Source organism: Leucopleurus acutus, assembly GCF_964270905.1.
Source record: "Leucopleurus acutus genome assembly, chromosome: 3".
NCBI classification, from domain to species: Eukaryota; Metazoa; Chordata; class Mammalia; order Artiodactyla; family Delphinidae; genus Leucopleurus; species Leucopleurus acutus.
Genome location: NC_139145.1, coordinates 144,681,007 through 144,706,861, shown reverse-complemented (window position 1 = coordinate 144,706,861; position 25,855 = coordinate 144,681,007). Strand labels below are relative to the sequence as shown.

At 47.3% G+C, this 25,855-nt stretch overlaps 1 protein-coding gene across 5 annotated transcripts in view; it reads left to right on the top strand.

The window, feature by feature from the left end:
* The window catches only part of EGFLAM (EGF like, fibronectin type III and laminin G domains), a gene marked incomplete at its 5' end in the record, with an annotated part of 169,969 nt that overhangs the window by 129,781 nt on the left and 14,333 nt on the right, over positions 1-25,855 (top strand). For 2 of the 5 annotated variants that reach the window (XM_082837406.1, XM_082837405.1), the window contains 6 exons: positions 8,253-8,378; positions 9,492-9,735; positions 13,237-13,348; positions 17,477-17,593; positions 20,007-20,187; positions 24,992-25,015. In XM_082837406.1, coding sequence (XP_082693532.1) covers positions 8,253-8,378; positions 9,492-9,735; positions 13,237-13,348; positions 17,477-17,593; positions 20,007-20,187; positions 24,992-25,015 — 804 coding nt within the window. The remainder of the gene's footprint in view (positions 1-8,252; positions 8,379-9,491; positions 9,736-13,236; positions 13,349-17,476; positions 17,594-20,006; positions 20,188-24,991; positions 25,016-25,855) is intronic. The other 3 variants (XM_082837404.1, XM_082837403.1, XM_082837407.1) reach the window with 2 other exon arrangements.

Here is a 25,855-nt window from a genome sequence, read left to right as displayed (position 1 = left end):
CCTTCTTCACCCAGTCCAGTGGAAGAACCAACACAATAATGTAGGAAGATCTTTCGTATACTCTTTGCTTCTAAAAGAAATGGCCACATTCCAATTCTTGACCACCATGCCGAACACGTTCTTGACGCCCTCTCATTTATTCCTCATACTGACTCGAGGAGGTAGAGATGATTATTATACTTATTTTACACATGAAGACACTGGGACTTGTAAAAGTTAAAGAACTTATCTAAAGTAGGGCAGAACTAGATTGTGGTTTTTTTCTTTTTTTCTATTTTCCTTTTTTTAAATTAAGATTATTTTTTGAGTAGTTTAAGGTTCACAGCAAAATTGGGGGGAAGGCACAGAGATTTCCCATATGCCCTCTGGTCCCACACACACGTAGCCCCCCACCCCCCAATTATCAACATCCCCCACTGGAGTGGTATATTTGTTACAATTGATGACCCTGTTGACACATCATAATTGCCCCAAATCCATAGTTTACATTATGGTTCACTTCTAGTGCTTTATGTTCTATGGGTTTGGACAAATGTATACTAACATATATCCATCATTATGGTGTCATACAGAGTATTTTCACTGCCTTAAAATTCCTGTGTGCCCTGCTTATTCATCTCCTCCCCCCATCTCCAACCCCTGGCAACCACTGATCTTTTTATATTCTTTATAGTTTTGCCTTTTCCAGAATGTCATATAGTTGGAATCATACATTATGTAGCCTTAATAGATTGGCTTCTTTCAGTTAGTAATATGAATCTAAGTTCCCTCCATGTCTTTTCACGGCTTGATAGCTCATTTGTTTTTAGCACTGAATAATATTCCATTGTCTGGATGGACCACAATTTATCTGTTCACCTACTGAAGGACATCTTGAGTGCTTCCAAGCCTTGGTAATTATCAATAAAGCTGCTATAAACATCCAGGTTTTTGGGTGGACATAAGTTTTCAGCTCTTTTGGGTAAACACCCAAGCGTGTGATCGCTTGATCATGTGGTAAGAGTATGTTTAGTTTTGTAAGAAACCACCGAACTGTGGACTGTATCGTTTTGCATTCCCGCCATGAATGTATGAGAGTTCCTTTTGCTCCACATTCTTGTTAGCATTTGATGTTGTCAGTGTTCCATATTTTGGCCATTCTGATAGGTGCATAGTGGTATCTTGTTGTTGTAATTTGCATTTCCCTGATGACATATGATATGGAACATCTTCTCACATGTTTATTTGCCATCTGTATATCTTCTTTGGTGAGGTATCTGTTAAGATCTTTGGCTCATTTTCAATTGAGTCGTTTGTTTTCTTATTATTGAGTTTTAAGAGTTCTTTACTTATTTTGGATAACAATCCTTTGTCAGATGTGTCTTTTGAAAATGTTTTCTTATCTGTGGCTTGTTTTCTCATCCTCTAGACATTGTGTTTCACAGAGCAGAAGTTTTTAATTTTAATGAAGTTCAGCTTATCAATTATTTCTTTCATGGATCCTGTCTTTGGTGTTATATCTAAAAAGTCATTGCCTTACCCAAGGTCATCTAGGTTTTCACCTATGTTATTTTCTATGAGTTTTATAGTTTCACGTTTACATTTAGGTCTGTGATCCATTTTGAGTTAATTTTTGTGAAGGTTGTAAGGTCTGTGTCTAGATTCTTTTTTTTTTTTTTTTTGTATGTGTAAGCCCAGTTGTTCCAGCACCATTTGCTGAAAAGACTAGGATTGTTTTTTAAAGAAATAAGGACGTTTATTCCATCACTGAAGGCAGCAGATAGATAATTCTAAGGTTGGTTAATTCAATGACTGTTTTAGTCAGCTAGGGCCACCATAACAAAATACCACAGACTGGGTGGTTTAAACAACAGATATTTATTTTCTCACAGTTCTGGAGGCTGGAAACCCAAGATTAAGGTGTTGTCATGTTTGGTTTCTCCTGAAGCCTCTCTCCTTGGCTTGCAAATGGCCACCTTCTCACGGTGCCCTCACATGGCCTTTTGTCTGTGCTTGAATCCTGTGTCTCTCCCTTTTCTTATAAAGACACCAGTCAAATTGGATTAGGACCACTCACATGACCTCATTTAACTTTCATTCCCTCTTTAAATGCCCTGTCTCCAAATACAGTCACATTGGGAGTTAGGGCTTCAACCTATGAATTTTGGGAGGACACAGTTCAGTCCCTAACAGTGACTCAATGACGTTAGAACTCTGGGTTGGTATCTCAGTGGTTCTCTTGTTTTTCACTCATAATCCCAAGATGGTGCCACAACTCTGAGCATCACATCCTCGTATGACATTGTTATTGCAAGAAATGGCAAGTTCCTTTGTTGGGTCTCTTTGTTCTCCATCTTCAAGATGTCATTTTGAAAGAACGCATGCTGAATACCACGTGCGCACAATCTAGCTCTACCATTCACATTTGCCTGCGTTTGCTCTACCACATATGATCCTATTCCGCCCTCTCTCCATTTCTGAGTCAGAGCTAGGATTCGATCTTCATGACTCCAAGTACAGTTTGCTTGTTTTGTAGCTAATATTAGTTGAGCACCTACTACATGTAGCCACCATCCAGAACTACTTTAATCTTCTCGAGATTCCTACAAAGTAGGTGCTATGATTAGTCTTAGTGTTTACAGATGAGAGCTGGTGGTTCAGAACAGTTAAGTAACTTGCCTAAGGTCACACAGCTAGTAGGTGGTAAAGCTAGTAAATGGTGACCTCAGCAGTTCTGGCACCAGTGCCTGCCCTCTTAACCACATCTGCCACATCAGAGGCTCCCGAATTGGTTTCAGATTGCTTCCTTCTACTTTTCTCACTCCTAAAGGTGACACCATTGTTAAAACTACAAAAGATGGAGTTTACTTGAAAGGAAAAGATTACTCTCCACCTGTTACTCCCTATGTTACTTTTTCCCTCAATTGATCACTTGGTCAAAGCAAACAACAGTAGTGACTAAAGCTATTACAAAGGCTCCGGCTGTGGTAAGGTGAGAACCAGCAAGCCCACGAGAAGTCTCCTGTGCTGTTGAAGAGTCTGGACTCTGAAGGCAGATTGCTTGGATTTGGCAGGTCAGTTAACCTCTTTGAGACTCAATATCCCCATCTATAAGTAGCACCTGCCTCATAAGATTATTTTGTCCGGATGAGTCACGGTGCATGTAGAGCACTTAGAATAAAGCCTTGCACAGAGCAAATACGTTGTAAATGTTTCCTGTTGTTGATGTTATTATTAATATTCTGACTCTACCGATGCACAGGGTATAAGTTGTTTCTTCTCTCTTCATTGAACTCACAGGGAAACAGCCCTGAAGGACAGATCTGGCAGTCTTGTAATCTCTGACAGGTAGTTAAGAAGTTGCAAAATTGAGTAAGGGCCAGTTTCTGACAGCGTTTTAAGTTCTCACCCGGTACAATACTAACCTCTCCATGGAGCAGATGAACCTGGAGGGCCCACCTTGCTGGCTCTGGGATCCCTGGGAGCAGCTATTGGATTATTCCGTTGCTCTCTGTCAACCTTAGTGGCAGGCGTTGGTCACATGGCCTTTTTTTTTCCATTTCTTCCCATTGTCCCCCCTGGGGTACAAGAACAGGGCTGGCTATCCTTCCTCACCTCCATATTTGCTTTCCTTTGAATAAGTCCTCTGGAAGTTCAAGTTCCTATAACTTCAATGCAGTCTCACCATGGGGGAGACTGGGCTCTTGGAAACAGCGGTTAATTTCCCATGGAGATGCAGGCTTCCAGAAGAGGGTGAGGACAGTTGCAAGTCATGGCTCCTTCCCTCTGATCTCTAACTTGGCCTTGCCGGCTTCAACCACAGTTTTTTCTCTGTCTCACCTCCCCAAACCCAAGAAACCTGTTTCCAAGGGGCCTTTCATTACTCGACCCCTCCCACCTCATCTCCTTCATTAAATTATGTCCAGCTATTGGATTCTGTGTGAACTCACATTCTAGAATAGTCAGCAATCTCAGCAAAATTTTGTATTCTCTGGCCCAGACTTTTCTTTTATTATTTCCACTGAAATTCTCCAACCTAAGCCACCACCACTCATTTTTTCCAATCCCTTCTTGGATCCCCGCCCTGCAGTGTCACAGAGGCAACTTCCCAAGTTATTCGAGACTCATGAGGTCTGCAGGGGCCACGGGTCTCGCTATGGCTTATCACTCTCTTACTCTTTCTTCCACTTGGTAAATACTGATTTAAGCTCCTGTGCTGGTCACAGCACTGGGTGCTTAAGATAAAGCAATAAAGAAGACAGGATCTCAGCTCATCCCTCCTGTCATAACTCTCCCTAGGAGAGACCAAATTAATTAAATAAACATCACAGACATAAATGTCAAATTACAATTTAGACTGTTACAAAGGGGAAGTGCAATACTAACGTATAATAGGGAGGTTTATGGGCTGGGGGTCAGGAAAAGCATTTCTGAGGCTGGAATGTGAAGCTGATATCTGAAGCAAGAGTAGGAGTTAAAAAGCAGAGATGAGAGGGAAGTGCATTCCAGGCAGAGGAAATGCCCTGTCCCAGTGGGAGTATGAGGGGAGGTGAGTCTCATGATCTTGTCTGTGTTTGGCAACGATCCCTCTGACTATAGACAGCTTTTTGGAAAGGGTCTTCCTGGGGGGCATGTAGACCAGCTGGGAGGCTGTGCAGGAGTTCAGATCAGAGATGATGGCGGTTTGATCCAGGGTGGTAGTGGTGACACACTTGACAGGTCCTTAGGATGGGAAATAGACAAGCCTCACTGTTGCGCTGGATTGGGGGATGAGGGGCGGGGAGGCTCCTCGCTGTCCGTGGGCTCCTTAGTGTATTCCACTCCACCTTCTCTTCCCTCCTTGGGAGCCTGGTCTCTCTCCTGCCCCTCACTTCATTTTCTTGCGTAAACTTACATAACAGCTGGTGTATAGGAAGTATCAGTGTCAATAAAAGTTATTTTATATATTGATGATGCGGTCCTGCCAGCTCCCTGTACACATGACCTGGCACCTCCTTCCTCCTACTCTCAGAGTTGAGAGTTCTCCTTTCTCAGACTAACCTTTTCATCTACACTCTGCACCCATCCTTCCCTATGTTCCTGGGACCTTGCTGCCGAGGTTGTCACTTCTCAATAACCCAAGGCTCTTAAGCTTTCGTATGCCATGGACCCCTTTGGCAGTCTGGTGAAATCTATGGACCTCTTCTCGGAAGGATGTTTTCAGGGCTTCCCTGGTGGCGCAGTGGTTGAGAGTCCGCCTGCCGATGCAGGAGACACGGGTTCGTGCTCCGGTCCGGGAAGATCCCACATGCCGCGGAGCGGCTGGGCCCGTGAGCCATGACCGCTGAGCCTGTGCGTCCGGAGCCTGTGCTCTGCAACGGGAGAGGCCACAGCAGTGAGAGGCCCACGTCCCGCAAAAAAAAAAAAAAAAAAAGGATGTTTTCAAATGCAGATAATAAATATACATGATAGGAAAAAATTAGATTGAAATAAAGCTATATAGTAAAGTTCTGTTATTATAGTAATGTACGTGCATCTTTATAAAGCATTAAAGAACAGGATTCTTCAATGGTGGGTGCAGTAACGACCATGCTGTCAAAGGAGCGATGAGAATAAATGGTGTTTTGAGATACCCACAGCAAATGGAAAGTGATTCGCCCCATTCTCAGGTCCATTGGGCACAATTCACAAGAACTGCTAATACTGGAGATTCGTTACCTCCCTTAATAAGTAAGGGAAATACTCAAGTCCAGTTAGAGATCATGGAAAATAAAGATAAAGGTTTTTCCCCATCAAAGTTCATGGATGCCTTGCTCTAGCTTATTCACACCCACTCAGGTCCTCTCCAGCTTCAACCAGTGCCATGTTTCCGTGAGCCTGGACCCTTCTGATTCGGGAACCCTGCGGACTTGTCTCCTCTCTTTCAAAACCTGAGTCCAGCAACCCTCCAGGCCCCCTGTCAGAACTTCCTGTGCTGGGGTTCTGCCTTCCACTGCAAAGCAGATCTGCTCCCCTGAAGCTGTGAGTGGTTCTTTCTTTGCAACCCCCTCCTGGACCTCTCAGCGGTATTCACTTGACTCCTCTCTTGGCTTTTGCTTCCCCTGAGCTTCTGGGAACCCACCTTGTCTGGGTCCTCTGTGTCCTGCATCTGTTACCCCTTTGTCTTCTCTGCCAGTTCCTCACCCTCCATTGGTACCCTGGGATTTCCAGGGGCCCTTCCATCCTGTCCTCTCTCAAGGAGCACATATGTGCTTGGTATCAGGGTCGCCCCTACCTTGCTGCGGCCCCTCCAGCCCTCATCTGTGTGCAGGAAGGGCTCAGCAGCAGATATTTCCACCATCACCTTATGCTTAAGTTGAACGAAAGCCAGCTGCGCTGCTCATTGGCAGCCAGGTCCTGTTCGCAGCCTCCCTCCTTTCCTTCCTCTTGCCACTCTCCTTTCGGTCTTCCAAGCTAGAAGCCTTGAGGTTATGCTGGAATCTCCTTCCACCTTCAACTTCTAGAATGAACTGGCTACTCCTGCTTGCCCTGTACGTCTTTGATTGTTCACTTTCTCTCCATTTCCTCTGCGATCACCCTCTCCAGCCACAGTTTACCTCCCCGTAGGATTTCTCTCCTCTTTCCCACCCCCATGGCTCACAATCTATCTTGCATACCATTGCCAGCACAATCTTGCTGAAACACTGCTTTCATCCAGTAAACATCTCTGGCTGGCTTTCAACGCCCCTCCCCGTCAACTCCCACCTATAAAAAATAGTTACAAAGCAAATTTGTAAAATAATTTTCCCCATGTGTATCTAAGATACGCCAAGGACTCCACGTCTTCCTGTGGGACCAGCCCTTCTCTGAGAAAGCCTCCCAGCCCACAGAAATCGGTGGAGCATGGGGACCTGTGAGAGTTGGCTCTCTAAATTCAAGTTGGCCTCTCTATGGAGGCTGTGGCTGCTGGCAATGTTCTCAGGGCTGTGGCTGAAAAAAACAAAGAGACCACCGTCACTTCTGCCTGAACTTCCAGTGGCCCCCAGCTGGAATTCATAGAGGCCAGCCCACCTGACTGGAGGGGCAAGCCATCTGGAAGGGCTGTAATCGAATTCTGTTATCAGCTCCTGGAGTGGCTCTCCTCCCCTGGGTACACGGTATGCCAAGCCCTTCCCCCTCCTCCTGAGGAGGCTTTCGGAAAAGAAACGACTGGATCCGTTCAACAAAAACGGATGACTGATGACGAAAGGATGAGAGACTCCCCTGTTGAGATGACACAATCAGGCCACGGGGGTTCCTCATCTCACGGGGCGGTGGGGGGCGGTGGAGGGGGGCGGCTACCAGCTCCCACGGGCGTCACATTGGAGACTGTGCGACGCAGAGCTGGACCCCTCGCGGCTCAACCAGAGATGCACCCCTTTGCCTCCATCCCAAGAAAAAGGGCTTTGGTCTCACCTTTGTAGTTCTGGGCCAGGTTGTGGCCCATCTGCCTAATTTATTTCTTATACACAAGGAGAAAAGGAAGAGCAAAGGAGCAGAAGAAAAGCAGCCTGGGAAAAGTCAGTTTGTTTTCACTTCATCTGGTGACTTACACTTGAAAATGACCAAGTGTACCCTTCACGGGTCTCTCCGATGTGTGTTTGGTAGAGAGACCTAACCCATCTGATGTTGAACCTTTCAGCAATTTTTACTTCCGGTCACCTTGCTGTCCCTCATAAGACTGTAACCTTGAGTTTAGAAGTAGAGATTCTGGAACCCCCTGCTAAGGTATTATGGAGCCCCCCCACCTCCCTGCTCCAGACAGACAGTCCAGGGCAGTTAATAAGCTTCGACAAGGCTCCTTACCTCCTTCTGTGCTTATCTTGCTTGACCCAACGTTCAACCAAGAAGGCGGGCAGCACTTAAGGTAATTGGGGCCAAACAAATGAGAACGCTTTTAACATAAACACTCTGCTGACATTGGAGGGATGGTAACACACTCTTGTGAGAACAACAGCGAGCTGAGTTACAGGCAGAAACAACTCTGTCATCCCTGTCAGTGGTCATAAAATTGCCCAGTTATTTATTATTTGATTTACTGTGTCCGCCATGTTTTAAAGCATCCCTGTGGCCCTTCATAAAGAGTAAACCAAAATCACATTAAAGGGAAGGGAAGTTCCACTTATCCTGAAAGCTAGTTTGCAGTTGTGCAGAGGAGCAAATCAACAGGAGTGGGGCGTGAACTGTATTTGTTCAGAATCGCGAGCTGTGGGCGTGCTCAGTCTCGGACCGGCTCACGTGATGAATTGGCTTTGTCATTCCCATTCTGTATTTAGGGGAATGCAGCAGTGGAATCTGCGATGAAGCCTCCTGCATCAATGGTGGCACCTGCACAGCAAGCAAAGCTGACTCCTACATTTGCCTCTGTCCCCTGGGATTTAGAGGTCGACACTGTGAAGATGGTGAGAAAGAAGGAAGTTGATGACGATTTGTCTGCCTTGTTAATTCATGCTGGTGTAATTTTTCATCAGTGTACTTTCAGCAAGGTCCCATATATTTTTATGGGATTAATGTTGCTTTGTTGGGAGGGACGGGAGAATCTTTTCTTTAACCAGGTTGGAGTGTCTTCAAGTGTCAGAGTGGCAAACCAGCCGAAGACAAGTTCTCTTTAAGATGTTCCTGGGCCAGGCTGTGGTGGGCTCATCTTGGCCCTCAAATAGCTTTGAAAAGCCTCTATTTGTGTAGTTTGTGTCAGAATTTGAAGCATTCACAGCCCAGGCTCCTTAGAATAGCTGATGGTTTCAGAGCAAATGTTGGGAAGGTACACACAGAGACATTAACAATGTGATGTTTCTTTCTCTTTGTACTGTTCTGCCGAATTATTCTACCTCTCAATACTGTATATATTGATTATATTTGTACACATATATGTATACATACATATAAACACACACGCACACACAAATACACACATATAATAATGGAAATTTTGAAAGCTTTAAAAGATTTTGGAAAACCCAAGCAGGGTTGAACATGTTTTAACTTTTCTGCCAGTGATTCAGATTTGGCCCCAAGACACCATCCCGGGGAAAAGTTTTTTTTAACACTGTATAATCTCAAATTTCTCGTCACCTAGAAGAGGGCGTTGTGAGTCAGAGTAAGCCAAAGCCATTACACACCATCCTCATATTTCTGTAGCCTAACACACTAGCGGTTGATCTTTGCTCACATCACTGAAGGTCAGTGGGAGGAGTGTGCTCTGCCCCACGTAGTCATTCGGGCACGCAGACGCCTGCCTTCTAGTGGCTCTGCTGGGGCCTTAGACTCCTCCACTGATTCCTGCATCCAGCCAGCAGGGGAAGAAGAAAGAGCAAGTGGAGGATGGAGGGAAGCTTTAGGGGCCAGACCTGGAATTCTGTACTACTCCCACCCACATTCCAGTGGCCAGACCTCAGCTACACCACCCACCTATCTTCAGAGCAGCTGAGAAATAGAGTTTAGTTCTGCACCCAGGAGGAAAAGAAGATGCTGGTTCTGGCACGGAGGGATTTCTAACCACGTGCTTGTTCTTTCAGCTTTCACCCTGACCATTCCTCAGTTCAGAGAGTCTCTGAGGTCCTACGCTGCAACACCCTGGCCACTGGAGCCCAGGCATTACCTTTCCTTCATGGCGTTTGAGATCACGTTTTGGCCTGACTCGGATGACGGCGTCCTCCTGTACAGCTATGACACGGGCAGCAAAGACTTCCTGTCTATCAACATGGCAGGGGGCCACGTGGAGTTCCGCTTTGACTGCGGCTCTGGGACTGGTGTTCTCAGGTAAGGGCTGAGACCGTCAGGGTCCCCCTCCCCTCAAAAGCCAGACAACAGTCACTTTGCAGAAAGACAAATTTGTCATCTACCAGCTTGCTCTCTTCCTGTCTTCCCTACACAGTTATCTTTTCTGAAACCTGTCCTGATTCATACAGATGACGTGCTTCCCAGAGACGATGCTCTCCTACTGGCAAGGTTTCCTCTTCTTGAATAACTACCCAGTCCTCTCCACCTAAGATCATGCAACGCAATCAGCAGAAACGTGATAAATAGTCAATCAGTACCTTGCTCAGAGCATCACTTAGGGGGCAAATATATGACAACTAGTTTAAAAAGCACCAATAGAAATGTAATGAACAGAAATTTCCTTGGTGACCTCACTTTATTTATTTTGTCCTTTGGAAGTAGTGTGTATCAGAGCCACAATCACTTAAAAACAAAGCTTCCCTGGTGGTGCAGTGGTTGAGAGTCCGCTTGCCGATGCAGGGGACATGGGTTCGTGCCCCGGTCCGGGAAGATCCCACATGCCACGGAGTGGCTGGGCCCGTGAGCCACGGCCACTCAGCCTGCGCATCCGGAGCCTGTGCTCCGCAGCGGGAGAGGCCACAACAGTGAGAGGCCCGCGTACCGCAAAAAACAAAACAAAACAAAGCAAAAACATCAAATTATTATTCATCTGCCCTATTCCCCACAAACGTCCTATTGATAGAAGCTTAACAAGTTGTTTCCATTAGATTAAGAGGATTTCAAAAGGACACCGACTTCCTCACCAGCATTGAGTGAACACACTGTGGCATTACATTACACATGCTCATACGTGAAGAAATACATAATTGTCACGTAGTCATTCATTGCTATGCATCAATAGATTGGGGTGGCCTCACTTTGAGTTTTAACTTTCCTCTTGCTTTATTTCTTTGGTAGCAACTAGTTATTTGGCATGGCTCTTATTGTTCTCCATATAGAGAAGCTGATAGCAAATCACCAGCAACTGCAAAGACCCTTCCCTGACCATTGTGCTCGTGAAGGCTGTGTGATGACTGGTTTCAATAGCATGGAGTAACTGAGTGCTTCTAAAGCGCTTGCTGGTGTCTGCAGGTTGGGTTCTGGGTTATCAAAACTTTCCTTCTCTTATCTAGTTTGTACTATTCATTGACTTAGCAGATCGATTGTTCCCATACAGTGTGGCAGCGTCCTTGCGAATCCCTCAGAGCCTGCAGTTGGGAGGTGCAGATATTTTTCTTACTTGTTTATGTCTCCCTCTTCTCACTGTGTTGCTCCCATGGTAGTTTTTACCTTCAAGCGGGAGGCCTGCTAATCTAATGCAGACATGCCTCGTTTGGCGATTTCTTCGCTTTTGAAACCCACTGTGGTGTTTTGTTCAACAGTGCCCTGCAGCAGGAAATCGGTTAGTCTTTGTTGTTGTTTTAAAGGAAATCGTGGGCTGTATTGAATCACAGTTCATATTGCTAGACTGTCATTTCTAGAAAGAGTTTGTCGCTGAGATCTTATAGCCATGCGTTGTCCTTAATTGCTGATCATTTTTCATGGCTGATCGGAAGTGCTTACTGCATTAGGTTTCAACAATTCTTTAAAAGGACAGTTCATTTTTGTCCTCAAGAGCTGAATTCGTACACATCAGTGAGCCCTCCCACCTTGGGGAATGGACACTTTTGTACCTCTGGTTATGCAAGAACATCCTATGTCTCAAGACAACTTTGGTGGGTATTTAATTGATTCAATTTACATATGATTATGCAAAACAGTATAAGCAATTCACTTAGAATTATTTGTCAGGTCGAGAAAGGAAGACACCTTGAATATCACCTTGTACTTTCAAATGGCGTCTTCCTGGATGAGGAATGAACAGAAAGGGCTGGGGAGGGTCAGGGCTCATCAGCCCTCCTCCTGCACAGATTGCCCCCTGCCCCCTGCACCTCGACAGTGGCAGCTCCAGCTATGGGGTCACAATGGAACCTTAGAAGTCCAGCATTTCCCTTGTTCATACTTCTGTTTCTATTTTTGACAAGAGGTGTTTTTCTTTTTTTTTTCACATAAGTTATTGCTTCCCTGCCTGTCAGGAAAGGCTCCTGGAAAAAGAATTCTTTAGTGTTAGGTGTGATGAAAAGGAGGCAAGAACTCAGAGATTCCAAGGAACAGACCACCGTCTGCTCCCCTGGGCCATCCCCTCTCCAGTGTAACTGACCACACCGATCACGGTTAGTGTTTCAGACGGCCCTTTGGAAGATGTTTATTCTGAAAACCAGTTCCAAGACTTCCTGCTTCATTAAGACAATTCAGTGAAAGGCTCAACTACAGGAAGCTGCGGAATTGGCCAAATCATTTTAACTTTAGGAAAAGGATAAGGTGGTCTGAACTTGATTCAAAAATCGAGACAACTGCAGTGAGCTCATAATGGCCACAGTCAGTATCACTCTGCTGAGGGAAGCAGCGTGTGGACGGGGAATGACCTCTACGCAACAAGAACAGGCTCAGGCGCCGTTAGTTATTATGGAGATGGGCTGCTGAACAAGATCTTTATTGCATATTGATGGAGCCAAGGTGATTAAATTCTAATTGCTAAGGACAAATGGCAAAAGGATTTGCCAGAGCAAAGAATCAAGTGAGAGGGTGGAGACCTTGCAATAATTGTGCCCATTGGTATTCCTGGTGGGTTTCTAAAGATGATCCAGGACCAAAAAATAATTGGGAGGTTCAGTGAAGGCCAGGAACTATAGAGACATCTTCAGAAACACAAATGCAATACTTATACCCTTTTACACACCTCGCTGTAAAATGTAACATGTAAAACTCTTATCAATATCATTTAAACTTCAAGTGTTTCCATCTTGAATTAATCATGGAATTTTTAAAGTACTTTTAATCCTTTTCACAATATCAGACAACATGGAAACTGTCCCCCCAGTATTTTATTATGAAACATTTCAAACATACAGAAAAGTTGAAAGAATTGTACAGTAAAATCCTTATACCCACCACCTATAGTCTACAGTTAACATTCTACTGTATTTGCTTTATCATGTATCTGTTTATCTTTATATTCCCCATCCATCCATCCATCCATCCATCCATCCACCCATCTTATTTTTTATGCATTTCAGAGGATGCTACAGATATCAGTACATCAAGGAATCTGTTTTACATCGTAGCCTATATAATTTTCTCTTCTCCAAAGCTTGTATGCAACTCTGATCACACTTTAGCCTCATGTCACCCCTCATCTTGAAAACCAGACTAATCCTACCCCCATTTCAGACTTGTTGTAAGGAATAAGTAAAATGATAAGTGAGACACTTACTTCTCCCATGAAGGGGTCCAGTAAATGGAGCTAGCACTGCTGTGTTTACCAAGAAGGGAAGAAGGTTTTTCTTTTTGCTGAAGGGAGTGAGGTGCCTAAGGTTGGCACGTTTCATGTGAGCCAGATTGGTGGACATTATTTCTAACACCAGTAGTGCTAACCCATGCTCAGTTTCCTTCCTTCAACAGGAGTGAAGAGCCCCTCACCCTGGGTCACTGGCACGAGCTGCACGTGTCTCGCACAGCGAAGAATGGTATCTTACAGGTGGATAAGCAGAAAGTAGTGCAGGGAATGGCGGAGGTAAGAAGGACGTCACCTCCTGACGGCTTATGTGAATGGGGTTACTATTTCCTTCCTGTCTTGGAGATGAAAGTGGCAGCATGATGATTAAACACAGTGCCAGTTTACCTGGGCTAACAACCAAGCTTCCCACTGGGCAAGTTACTTAACTTTGCAATTCCTCAGCTGTGAATGGGGATGATAATAAGCGGGGCCTCATAGGGTGGTTGGAAGGATGGAGTGAGCTAATGCAAACGTAGCGCTCAGAAAAATTGCCCGGCTACCTCCATGCCTCCCAACCTCTGCCTTTGTTCATGTTCGTGTCTAAGGAAGTTCAGAACACAACTCCAAGGCAGGGCCAGAGATGGGGTGGTCGCACAGCTGACAGACTCTGAAACCAGACTCACGGGGCTCAAAATCTAGCTCTATTCCTCACCAGTAGTGTGAACTCAGACCAGTCACTCGATCTGCCGAGTTGGTGTTTTTGCATCTAAAAAATGGGGTGGTGGTGACACAATAATGATGTCTCATAGAGTTGTGAGAATTAGAATAACTGTACTTATAGAACACCACAGAACCTGGCATATGATCAGCACTTTGTAGCTTTACTTATTGCTAATAGTGTGCTATCATTATAGCCTCAAGAGCTCAGAATTTCCACTCAAGTTTATAACTTTCATCCATGATTTTATTTTCAAGGTCATGTTCAAAGGAAAAATGACACTTTTAAGGAGGGATAAGAGAGATTTGCTTTAAACTATAACCTACTGCGATTCTGTACACGTACAAAATTTACAGACCCCTAAAACAGAGGGGACTTTAGATTAGCCAGGCTGTTCATTACAACAGTCTTCATTTTGTGCATCACAGATTTAAAGGGGGCATTGATGAATGTGGGTGTTCTGATAAGAAAATGAATTGACAGAAAACAGAAAAGGAAGGAAAAAGGACTCTTGGTGGTAAGAGGTATTTGGTTGAGGAGGAGAGAAGGAAGAAGGACACACATGTCAAGCAGGCAGCTTTGGGGACAGCAATGGTGGGTGGTCCTATCAGAACCAAGGACCTCCTTGGGAATTAGAAGAATCAGAAACTGGGCTCTGCTTCAAGAGGCGAGTACCTTAGAAAACATCCCATATATATTTGTGGAAGGAAGGAAGGGAGAGGGGAAGGGAGGGAGGAAAGATGGAAGGAAGAAAGGAAAGCAGGGAAGAAGGAAGGGAGATGAATAAAAGAAAATGGATTTTAAAGGGAGAATGGGAGTCACTTCTTGTGCAATCCAGAAAACTCTAAGAGCTGACTTTAGTCCAAGACAAGATCAGAAGCTCACAAGCATAGATCTGACTGTGTGTTGACTTAATAATATAAATTCAAAAAAGCATTGTATCGCTTTAGGCTCTAGTTACCAACATCTGTAAAACAGTAACAAAAACTTAGGATGGGCGTGTTTGTAAATAGTGTACTTAAGGCCTTTGATTCTAAATAAGGAGCCCTTCAGGAGGCAGTATTTACCATTGGGATCCTACAGTGAAGAGGTAACACAAAGGTAGAAACCACACCTCGGGTTCTGTTACTACCACGCCAGGGAATGAGAATTAGACAATATGGTAAAATTGTGTCCTCCCTATTGGCTATTTGAACGGATGGAGCTGACCGGAGGGCTGCCCACCTGGAAAGCAGTATAAACACGTGGGAGGGAAGGCGTGGCTGTTGTGTGTGCATTTGAGGGTGGTTCTTGTGAGGCTGCCTTGAGGCAGGAGTGGGAAGGCCCAGTGCTTGATCTCCAGGAGTTAAACCTTAATCAGATCACCCCGCAGGGGTCTCAGTGCCTGCAGCTGTCCTGTCCACACCATGTTCAAAGGTGTGGCTGAGAGGGGCAGAGGTCTTGGAGTTTTAGAGATGGGTGGGGTCAGGGATTAGAGGATACTGTTGGGGGCTAACCCAGCCCCTAAGTATCCGGGCCAGATTCCTGGCTGCACTGAGAAACACCAACAGCGCAGGGTGAGGCAAGCTATGCAGACTTAGAGGAAAGGCAGTGCTTCCCAGGGTTCAGGAAAACCCAACCAGGGCGTTTGCTCAGGTTTTCCAACCACTCCCAGCCGAACGGAAGCGGCAGATCCAGGCCCAGAGCATCCCACCGCAGAACAGGCCCGCCTCGGTGGGTCTGTTTGTTTATCTCCCGCGGTCCTGCGTGGGCGTGGCCGCTGCAGCCCCGCCTCTTATCCGCCGGCCGGTGGCGGGGGAGGATTTTGATGGGCAGCCAAAGGGGACGCCTCTCACCCCACGAGACCCCGCCCCGTTCGCTGGACCCAACCAAGAAACTGCAAGTGTTTTCAAAACAGCCTGCTTCTCTGAAATCCCTTTGACCCTGCAGGCTTCCTGCTTTCCTCCTAGTATTTTATTTTAAAGACAAGATGGAGATGGGTTCATGGGGGTGTGTGCTGACAGCTCCTGTCTGGTTGTCTGTTTCATGGGGCCACAAGAATTCGCGAAAGCCCTTCTTTGATGACCACCCCCCTCCACCTCCCCGCTAGTGAAATAAGAACCCTCGAAGCTGCCTGAAGGTTATTGACGGAAGGCAGTTCAATCTGTTTAATCCAAGACCTCTCTGCTTCTACCTGGCTGGACCCCACCACCGTGAGCGCTCCCCTAGATGGAGCTCCCTCCTCTCTGTCTCCATCGCAACCAGACCCCAAATCCATTCTCCTCCCTCTGGCCAGTTATATTCCTAAAACACAGTCTGACTGTTCTCTCCCCTGCTGAAAACTCATTGCTTTTGGGGTGAAGTGCACATTTTGGGGTGCTTTGGGGTTGAAGTGCACATCCATGCATGATCTGGTCCCTCCTTGCCTCTGCCCTATACCTACATGCCCTCTAAGCCCTGAGTTTGTCCAGTGTCTTTCTCAGTTCTAACTCTCCCTAGTGCACCTCCCCACTCCCTATGTCTGCGGTAGAGTATGTGATGCCCCCTCCCCGCAAGGTGCACCCGTAGTCACCTGGACAGTCCTCACAGGGTTAATCTTACCTGCTCGGTCACTTGTCTATGTTCCCCCCAGCGTAAGCCTCTGGAGGGCAGGGACCTGGGCTTTCTTATTTACTGTTGTTTGTGCAGCACTTAGAACCTGGGACATAGTAGGTACCCAATAATATTTGTTAAGTTATTAAATGCTGCTACTGTTTGTATTTCTTTTGATCATAAAGGAAACAATAACTTATGTTACCCAAAGTGTGTTCATCCCCCAGTGGTCTCAGATGTGTGTTATCTTAGGACATTTTACTTAATTAAGACTCATGTTTAAAGGAGTTTAGACATTACATCTCACACACAGCTTGTTATCTAGCCCAGCCATTGGGTTTAGGCTGTTGAAATGACCAGAAGCAGGGGAAGCCTTTGGGGATTGACAATGGGGAATTCTCCGAGAACCTGGAAAAGAATTTCTCTGCCCTTGTATCTGATAACAAGGAATGCCTCCCACCTGCCATGCCTTCCCTTTCTCTTGGCCTAAAGAGGTTCTATCTTTACCATTAGTGAATATGCATCCAACTCTAGGCAAAGTGCTAAGTCAGTGGAATCGCAGCCACCAGGACAGGCTAAACTGTACTGCACACATAAGCCCCAAATACCAGCCCCTTATAATAAGGAGTTATTTCTCACTCACGCTACATGTCCGTCAATGGTCAGCTGCAGCTTTCATCCGAGAGCCAGGCTGAAGGAACAGGGCGTGGGGGAAGAGGGCACGGCGAACCCCTCCTGGCTCCGAAAGCCTCTGCCCAGAAGTGATTAACTTCTCTTCTGCTCATGCTTTGTTGACCAAAGCAAGTTACATAGCCCCACTTGAGACTGACAGGTTGGAGGTAATCTTCCTACAGGGAGAGGGGTATTGATGATGGAACAGTCTACCATATTCGCTCGCATTTTATAGGTGATGAAACTGAGTCTCAGAAATGTCAAGAAATTTATTTTCCAACAGGTGGTAAGTAGCAATGCAAAACAAGGCCAAAGGTCAAGCCAATGTGCAGACAGATTGTCATGATGAGTGTTGAGACTGCCTCTGCCATTTGCTCCCTGACAGGGAACCAAAGGTACCTTTGGTAATCTTAACCATTTTTTTCTGAAGTTGCACCGTGTTTTGTTTTTTCACCTGTTGGCAGGGAGGCTTCACCCAGATTAAGTGCAACTCGGACATTTTCATTGGCGGGGTCCCCAATTATGATGACGTGAAGAAGAACTCGGGCATCCTCAAGCCATTCAGTGGGAGCATCCAGAAGGTACAGGCTTCCCTTCCTCATGTGTATTGTGTGACCTTGACTGCAGACAGTGGAATTGAGAACTTTGATCTGTGCAACCTGCTGCACCCAAGAAAGAAAGCTTGAGAAATTTTTAACGTTTTTCAAACAATATATTTTAGTGCTCAGAGCATACCTTTGCAACCCCACTTTCTTATAACGTCTGCTCCTAGCTATATCCAGCAGACATCCCATGAATGCAACTCAGTGAAGATGAATTTGTACGACACATCCACTAAAATATCCTGGGATTGTTGAGGGAGGTACCTGGCACCAGGTCGCTATAGACACTTCATCAAAATGGAAGGAAGAGGATGGAGTCTCATAGGGACTCCTGCTTCTCTTTGGGGTCACTTTGCTTTCTGCTCAAGGCAAGACCCACTTGTTTTTGCCGCCTCCACTTCCATCCCCACCACCATGATTTAACAGTTGTTCATCAATCATGTAACCATGTTCTTGAGCACAGATTAGAGTCCTTCCATAGAAGGTCTGGAAAAAATCCACTCGGCTAGTAAAAGAGACAGGATGCTGACCCCATTCATATCTGTCTCTTATTCCTTCTCTTGGGGCTGTCCATGATCCCTCCAGTCATGAGATTATGTTCTGTCTGCAACAGATATGCAGGTTGACCCACCAACCCAGATTTCCAGGACCACCAAACACTGGGGGAAAAGAATTTGAAGAAAAGCACATCCGGTTCCTGGATGTTAGCAGTATCCTGTTTCCCTTTAGCAACCACTGGAGGAATGGGGGCCACTGATCCCTTTCAGACCTGCAGCAAAGCCAGGAGAGGCTAAGATGATGGAGGGACAGTGAGAGAGGAGGGTCCTCTCACGATTTGCACATCTGGACTCTGGGAAGGGCCCCTGGGGCTCTGTACTCTGTATCCCAGTGTAGGGCCCAGAAAAGGGGACCAGTTAATATTTCCTCTCTCTGGTGTGCTTCCCTTTGTTGCTGAACTGTGATATCAGTGACACCTCAGTTCGGACCGTTGTCCTTCCAGGAATGGGGGCGGGGACATGGCCCCCATCGGCCATGTGTGTAATCACGGGTTTGAAATTAGGAAGCGGGCTGAGTTGCTAAGAGACTTCACCTTCCTTCCTACTGTGTCAGGTTTTGCCCCCTTCTTCACGCAGCACACACAAGCCTTTCCTCCTTACTTCCTGGAAGGGCCCTCCTCCCCTCCCAGTGACCCAGTCATCGGCTCTGCCTTACCCTGCAGTGGGCCGCGCCATTCGTGGCTTGTTCACGTCCTGCATTCTCAGCAAGAAGAAGGGACTGCGGAAAGATTCTGGCTCTTGTCCGGCAGCTTCTGAGATTCAGGGCTAGGGAAAAGTTTTCTCCCAGCTCTCCTGACACTCTCTAACAACTAGGCAAACCTGTGGAAACATGGATTAGTGGCTGGAAGTACCATTGCTAATCTCTTAGGACCCCCTGCGTGGTGGACCTTCCCCTGGGATGTGTTCTCTCTGTCTCTGAGTTCAGCAAAGCCTGTGAGACTTTGAAATACCAACAGCTCAGGGCCAAGGCACACTCCATTTATTTGTGTCTGGGGAGACCAGCAACCTCACCCTATAATTCATCAGTTTCACCAAAGCCCCATTGCAGGGGAAAAGGGTGAGAGCAAAGAGCTCTCTCGTCAGGTGAATATGCACAGCGGTGCTAAGAATGTGACCTGAGTTTCACTCCAGGGAAGAGGATGTGAACAGGAAGAGGATTCCAGAGTGTCAGGGGAGGGAGGAAGCAGGAGGGAGGGGGGCAACTGCGGGGCCGAGATGGTGGAGCCGGAAGAAGCGGCAGAGAACTCTGGCCAGGACGACACAGCAGTACAATTCCACCACCTCCAGACGCGATCACCCGCCCTTGGATTCCTGCCTGTGTAGTATTTCGTGTTGTGTTCTTCCTTACTCCGCTTTACTAGCAGCATCTCTCAACCTTGGCCGCACCTTAGAATCACCTGGGAAGCTTTTTAAAGTTACCGATGACTCCATTTCACCCACAGAGATTCTAGTTCACTCGATCTGGGTGGGGCTTGGGCATGAGTATATTTCTTAACCCTCCCCGCCTCCACCTCGGGTGATTCTAACGTGTAGAATTAGAACCCTAATTTTGTGGTTATTGGGACTTCTTTACGACCTCACCGAGTAGCCAGGTCTTCCAGAGACAGAGGAAGCTGCGTGTATAGTCTTATGAGCGATGCAGAGTGTCCCAAACACCAGATGTCATCACTTCAGTTCCTGTGTCGCTTACAAGACTATAGAAGCAGCAACCGGACTTTCTCTCTTTTGTTTAAAGCGCCCTCACTAGGCACAGTTCACATTAGCTGAGGAAAGCTGTGGAAGACCGAAAAGACGTTTTCTGAATTCCTGAATTTCTTTACATTTTCTTTCCTAAGATCATCCTGAATGACCGGACCATCCACGTGAAGCATGACTTCACGTGGGGCGTGAACGTGGAGAATGCAGCCCACCCCTGCGTGGGAGCCCCCTGCGCCCACGGGGGCAGCTGCCGGCCCAGGAAGGAGGGCTATGAGTGTGACTGCCCCTTGGGCTTTGAGGGGCTGCACTGCCAGAAAGGTACACCGCGGGGAGGGGAGGGGGAGAGGGGACTCAGGTGCTGCTTCTGGGAGCAGAGGGAATGGACGGACCGTTTGGGGGGCCAGTTGATAACCCCGGGACAGCCATACCAATTATTTTTATCAATGATGTCAATAGCATATTAGATGATGAATTATATATAAACTACTGTAATTATTTAATAAGAATTAAAATGCCGAAACAGTTCTGTAAACAGTAAGTAAATAGTGCCCCCCCCTTCCCCCAACCTACCATGGCTCCTTCCCTGAGAATCCCCTCATGGTCTAGCAATCAAAAGGTTAACTCATAGGGAATTCCCTGTTGGTCCAGTGGTTAGGACTCAGCGCTGTCACCTCCGGGGCCCGGGTTCGATCCCTGGTCAGGCAGCCAAATTAAAAAGAAAAAGTTTAACCCATAATATGGGTAAGGGAGGTTTCCAGGACTCCTCCATCTGAGCCACTCCCAGAGCCTATCCTGACAGGTGGGTGCCTGGGCTTTGTAGACTGATAAAGATCTTGACTAAATATTTTTGACTCCTACCTGTGAATGCTGCAAGGAGAAATCTGAGACATCTTGCCAAGTATGGCAAGATCTGAATTGTACGTTAGTTGCTCCAAACAAAAATATGAATAACCTTCTGTAGACTATTTTCCATGCTGTATGTGTTTCCTCTGTACCTCCGTTTCCTCATTTGTGAAAATGGGAATAATAGAGCAATGTTGTCTAACACAGAGAATTGTAGCATAGGTTAAATGAGGCAGCGCACATTCTTTAGAAGAACGCCTGGTAAGTACTCAACCGATATTAAACGTTATTATTCTTGGTGAGAAAAATAAAATGCACCAGCAAGTGCTGTGAGCCGCTCAGCTTTCAACCTGCCCTTGTGTGAAATCAGAGCAGGTCCCAGACCACAGGCCCTGCTGGCCTGAGCTTTCCACACCAGCTCAAGGAGGCGGAGGCCACGGCGGGTCCAGAGGAGGCCTGCGTTGTGCAGCTGTGTCATGTCGGGCCACGTGGGCCTTCTTGTTAGAATGCCAGGTGACTTCACCTGTCTGGGAACTAATTAGAAAAGGTAGACAGGTCTGAAGGAAAGAAGGCGGCCATCCTAAGCGAAGGAACGTGCTCTTTCTCTTTCCTATTTATTTCCAGGTTCCTGATTTTTATTAGAAGTGGGGCTTAGAGGAAAACAGGTGGCTATTTCGGGACATGGAGTGCCAGGAGAGGTTGTTTTGCAGCAGTCTTGGAAAATATGAAAGGTGCCCGTTTTCCAGCTGGAAGACTAAGTAGTAGTACAGTGAAATGAATTTTGAAACCTGCATGGCAAATCATATGAAATTATTAACATAGCTCACCTTGGTGACGAACCCCCAAAGAAGAGGAACATTTGTGAATCAGCCTGATTATAATTCTAACAAGCAAATCACTGTTTAGCTAATAGCAGATACTTGAAGAGGTCAGCTCGAGTGGCCCGTTCACTCAGAAAACCGGATCTGGATGTCACACATCAGCGTTTGAATCTCCTAGGTCTTCAATTTCACTGCAGGCAACTTCAAGCTTGCTCCTGCCTTAAATGCTGCACAGGCTCTGGACGCGCAGGCTCAGCGGCCATGGCTCACGGGCACAGCCGCTCCGCGGCACGTGGGATCTTCCCGGACCAGGGCACGAACCCGCGTCCCCTGCGTCGGCAGGCGGACTCTCAACCACTGCGCCACCAGGGAAGCCCTAGCAAGGTGATTCTTAGCCTCATATATTTAAGGGTTGTTTCCCTCCCTGATTAACAGATCATGCTTCAAAAGCCCGAACCTTTCCTAGCACTCCCCACAGAAGTTAAACCAGCCCTTTTACAGCGGGCAGCATGTTGTAGAAATCCCCAGCGCCAGGCCTCCCCCAGTCCATACCAAGGCGTACCTTCTCCGTCAGGAAATTAGCTTCTGGGATCCTCAGTGAGTCTGGTTCTTTCTACCCTCCTCAGAGGCGAATTCCACTGGGACCCTAGTCAGGAGATTGGAAACTTGTTCTCACCTCTTGGTGGTGCAGACAGGCTGGGGCCAGAAACTCAGACAAATCCTGGAGCAGTCCAGCCTCCCAGACCATCAGAACATTGAGGGTGTTTTGGGACACCCATCCTGCCCTTTGTCTCTGGCAAAATCAGAGGCAGGAGCAGAGCCTGAGCCCAGATGGAGGTGGGTACCGGGCTCCCACTGAAATGCAGAAAAGTGAGCCTCTCTGTCCCCAACCGGGGCAGGAGGATCCAGAGGGTCTTCCAACTCCCAGCCGCGACTCCAGGTGCCAGCAAAACCCACAGGGCTTGGTGGTCCCCTCACCTTCCATTTGGGGGCTGTCACTCTTAGGTGCCTTCTTCCACCTCAAACCTCAGCACCCCATGCTGTACCCCAGTACCGAGGCCCTTTTCTCACCTCACCAGAGGGGTGTCAAAAATCCGCCCTCTGGGCTTCCCTGGTGGCGCAGTGGTTGAGAGTCTGCCTGCCGATGCAGGGGACACGGGTTCGTGCCCCGGTCCGGGAAGATCCCACGTGCCGCGGAACGGCTGGGCCCGTGAGCCATGGCCGCTGAGCCCGCACGTCCGGAGCCTGTGCTCGGCAACGGGAGAGGCTGCAACAGTGAGAGGCCCGCGTAACGCAAAAAAAAAAAAAAAAAAAAAAGCCGCCCTCCTCAAAAAGATACTCGCCATCCTTAGAGATTTCTGTCTTCTTTCTCTCTGCTGTCATCCACATTTACCCACCTGTGTCCCAGTCCCTCAGGGCTCTTGTATTTAAGTTACTAACGAGTTAAAGCAGAGTTCCACGAAGCATGTGTAAAAATTTAAGTTCCAAGGAATACTGATGGCTGTTTTGCTCTCACACAGAGAGACAGACAGCATACATTCAAAGGCACAAAATGGGAGGGGGCTTCTGGGGTCAAATAAATCTGGGTAATCCTGGGTGAACAAACCACTGTGTCTTCTGTGGGACTTTTCAGAGCATTTGCTGTGTTCTGCGTGTCCAAGACAGGGGTGCAGGATGCAGCTGTTTCATCCTGGGGTTCCCCCAGCCCGTAGCAGACAGGCCACTTGGGAAAGAGCTCTGAGCCGGGTCCTCCTTTCCCTTCCCTGCATTCGAGTTTGGGCTCAGACCATGCAGGACCCTGCAGGCCACTAGATGGGGTTGTTTCTCTGTAGCAGCTGCAGCTGCTCTACACTCACTACCGACACCGAAAGCTAATGGCTTAGGTCACGCATTTGTCAGGGATGCGCAGTCCTCAGAGATGGGAACCTGCCTGGTCCATACTGATCTCCCACATTCTGGACATTTTATGTTGTGTCTAGTGAATTCACATCGTATTGCTGGGTGTGATTTGGGTGATTTTTTTGGCCGGGGAGAGGGGTCCCAGTGCATAAAACACATAGCATCATTAAGTATGGGCTATAATTTAAGAAAACTCAGTATGCAAATCACAAGTAAATAAAACATAGAAATTGTGCATACTACAGGGAATTTGTTTTCTTTTGATGGTGTATCATAAACAATGGAAAATCTGGGGGGGTGTTCAACCTAGATGTTCATGTTTAGATAGCTGAAGACTGGTCGTGTTGAAAAACATTTTTTTGTTGTTCTTTACTTTATGGCTGCAGAGTCAGTTTCATGGAACCAAGACATCTGCTCCAAGTAGAGCTGTCCAGCAGTGGAGGGTGCTGCCCTTTGGGCGAGAGAGCTACCCATTGTGGAAAGTGTTCCCTGGGGCTGGATGGCCATCTCTCAGGGGGTTGTTGAGAGGAGTCCTGGCTGCTGAGAAAGCTAGGTTACTACTACACCCCAGGTCCTTCCTTCACTGGTCCTGGGACTATGAAGGAGCCAGCCAGCTCCCCTTAACTCGTCATATGGTCCATTGGGAATTTCAAGTCCCTGCAGTGGAAAATGCTTTGCCTAGCTTGCAGGCTGCTAGTCATTGGGGGTGATATTTGTGTCACCAGAGGGCACGAGCTTTTAGGTCTAAGTGTGAGGAAGCACCAGAAGCACTTTTCGACGAGTGCCTTTGCCACAGAAAAAAAGACAATGTAGGAGAAATTAGATATAAAGGGTTAGGGTCAAATATGGTTGCGCTTACAATATTTAAACAAACCACAAAGGGCCAGAAAGGGCTAGATGGTCACTTCTAGCTGTAATGTTGTAGGACGGAGTTAATATTTATCCACATATGCTGACGACACTGAGTGTATTTTCACCGTTTTTGTATTCCGCGGTGTCATTTCTAGAGCGTTCCCCTGCTCTTTGTTCATCACCACATCACCAGGGCTCTGGAATATTGCAAAGGGGGTGGGGTGGGAATTAGGGTGATATTTTCCACTACGGAGAGAAAAAAGAGGCAGCTGGCTGGCTTATCATGCCTTTTTCACACGTAGCCTGGAAACAAGAAAATAAATGGTCATTGACAAGGTAAGTAACTTTAACAAGGAATGATTTCTCCAGGTTTAGATTAAATGGGGACTGTCAGCACAAGCTCAGGGGAGCCTCAGAGTGTCAGACAATTTCTTACATACATCTTCTTGGTCCACCACCACCTGTGCCTCCACTCGTGAGCTGGGACTGGGGAGGTGTGTTGGGTGACTTGGTGCTCACCATGCAGTTTTCCAGTGGTTCCTGTTGGGAATCAGATTCACATTCCGTAAGAGGAATGTGAATTCCTGCAGGGCTGCACGAGGGCAGCAAGGCTGGTTCCCAGAAATCTGCAACCAAAGTAATTGGGATTTTACAATGACTGTGAGATTCTGACCTTCCCTGTTCTGTTTCATGCTGGCACCTGGCAGAGTGTGGGAACTACTGCCTCAATAGTAAGTACAGTGAGTCCTCTGAGAAGCTGTGACAGTGCCCTGGGCTCATGCCAAGGCAGGCTGCGGGCACAGTGCAGGCCAACCACCTGCAGAGGTAATGAGGGGGACACACCTCCCAGGGTGGTGGGCATCCTCCCTCCAAAATCGCCGGCCCTGGGAACACACTTGTCCCCCAGGTGGACCTCGGGAAGCCCTGAGCTCCTGAGCTGGGGGGCTTAGCAGGCACCTGGACGGGGCTCCTACACACCCCTTTGAGGTACAGAGCGTGCCCTGAGCATTTCAAGGAGTCCAGGGGAATGAGGACTATTGGCCACAGACCCAACAGCGGGGACAGGCCCTGCCTGAGGCTCAGCCTAACCCAGCAGGGGCACCGGGGTGATGTTCAGCTCTGGGTGGGATAGTCTCTCCTCCTGTCTCAGCACTAGCAGCCTGCAGTCCGGGGCCTGCCAGCCCAGCTAAGAGCTCTCCTGCCCTCCTGCATTTCCACACTCTTACTTCTCATCCCCCTTCTGGCCCTCTCCTTTCTATTTCTGCTCCTCTGGGGTCTCTCCCAGCCTCACCTCGCCCATCCCCCTCTCCTCCCCCTGCCCGGGGCTGCCATCCATTTTTACACCTTCTCCACGGTTTTCTTTTCTCTTCTTCTGGCGTCTACTTTCCCCTTCTTCTTCCCTCTTCCCACCACCTTTCTGCTCGTGTCATTTTGCATCTTTTTCCTTCTCTCGACTTCCTTTTCTTCCTTCCTCCTCCTACTCGCTTTAAGCACAGGAAGATAGGCCTGTGGTACAGCCCAGAATTTAAGATGCAAGAGCTGTTCACTTCAGTCTCTAGAAGGTGCTCCGG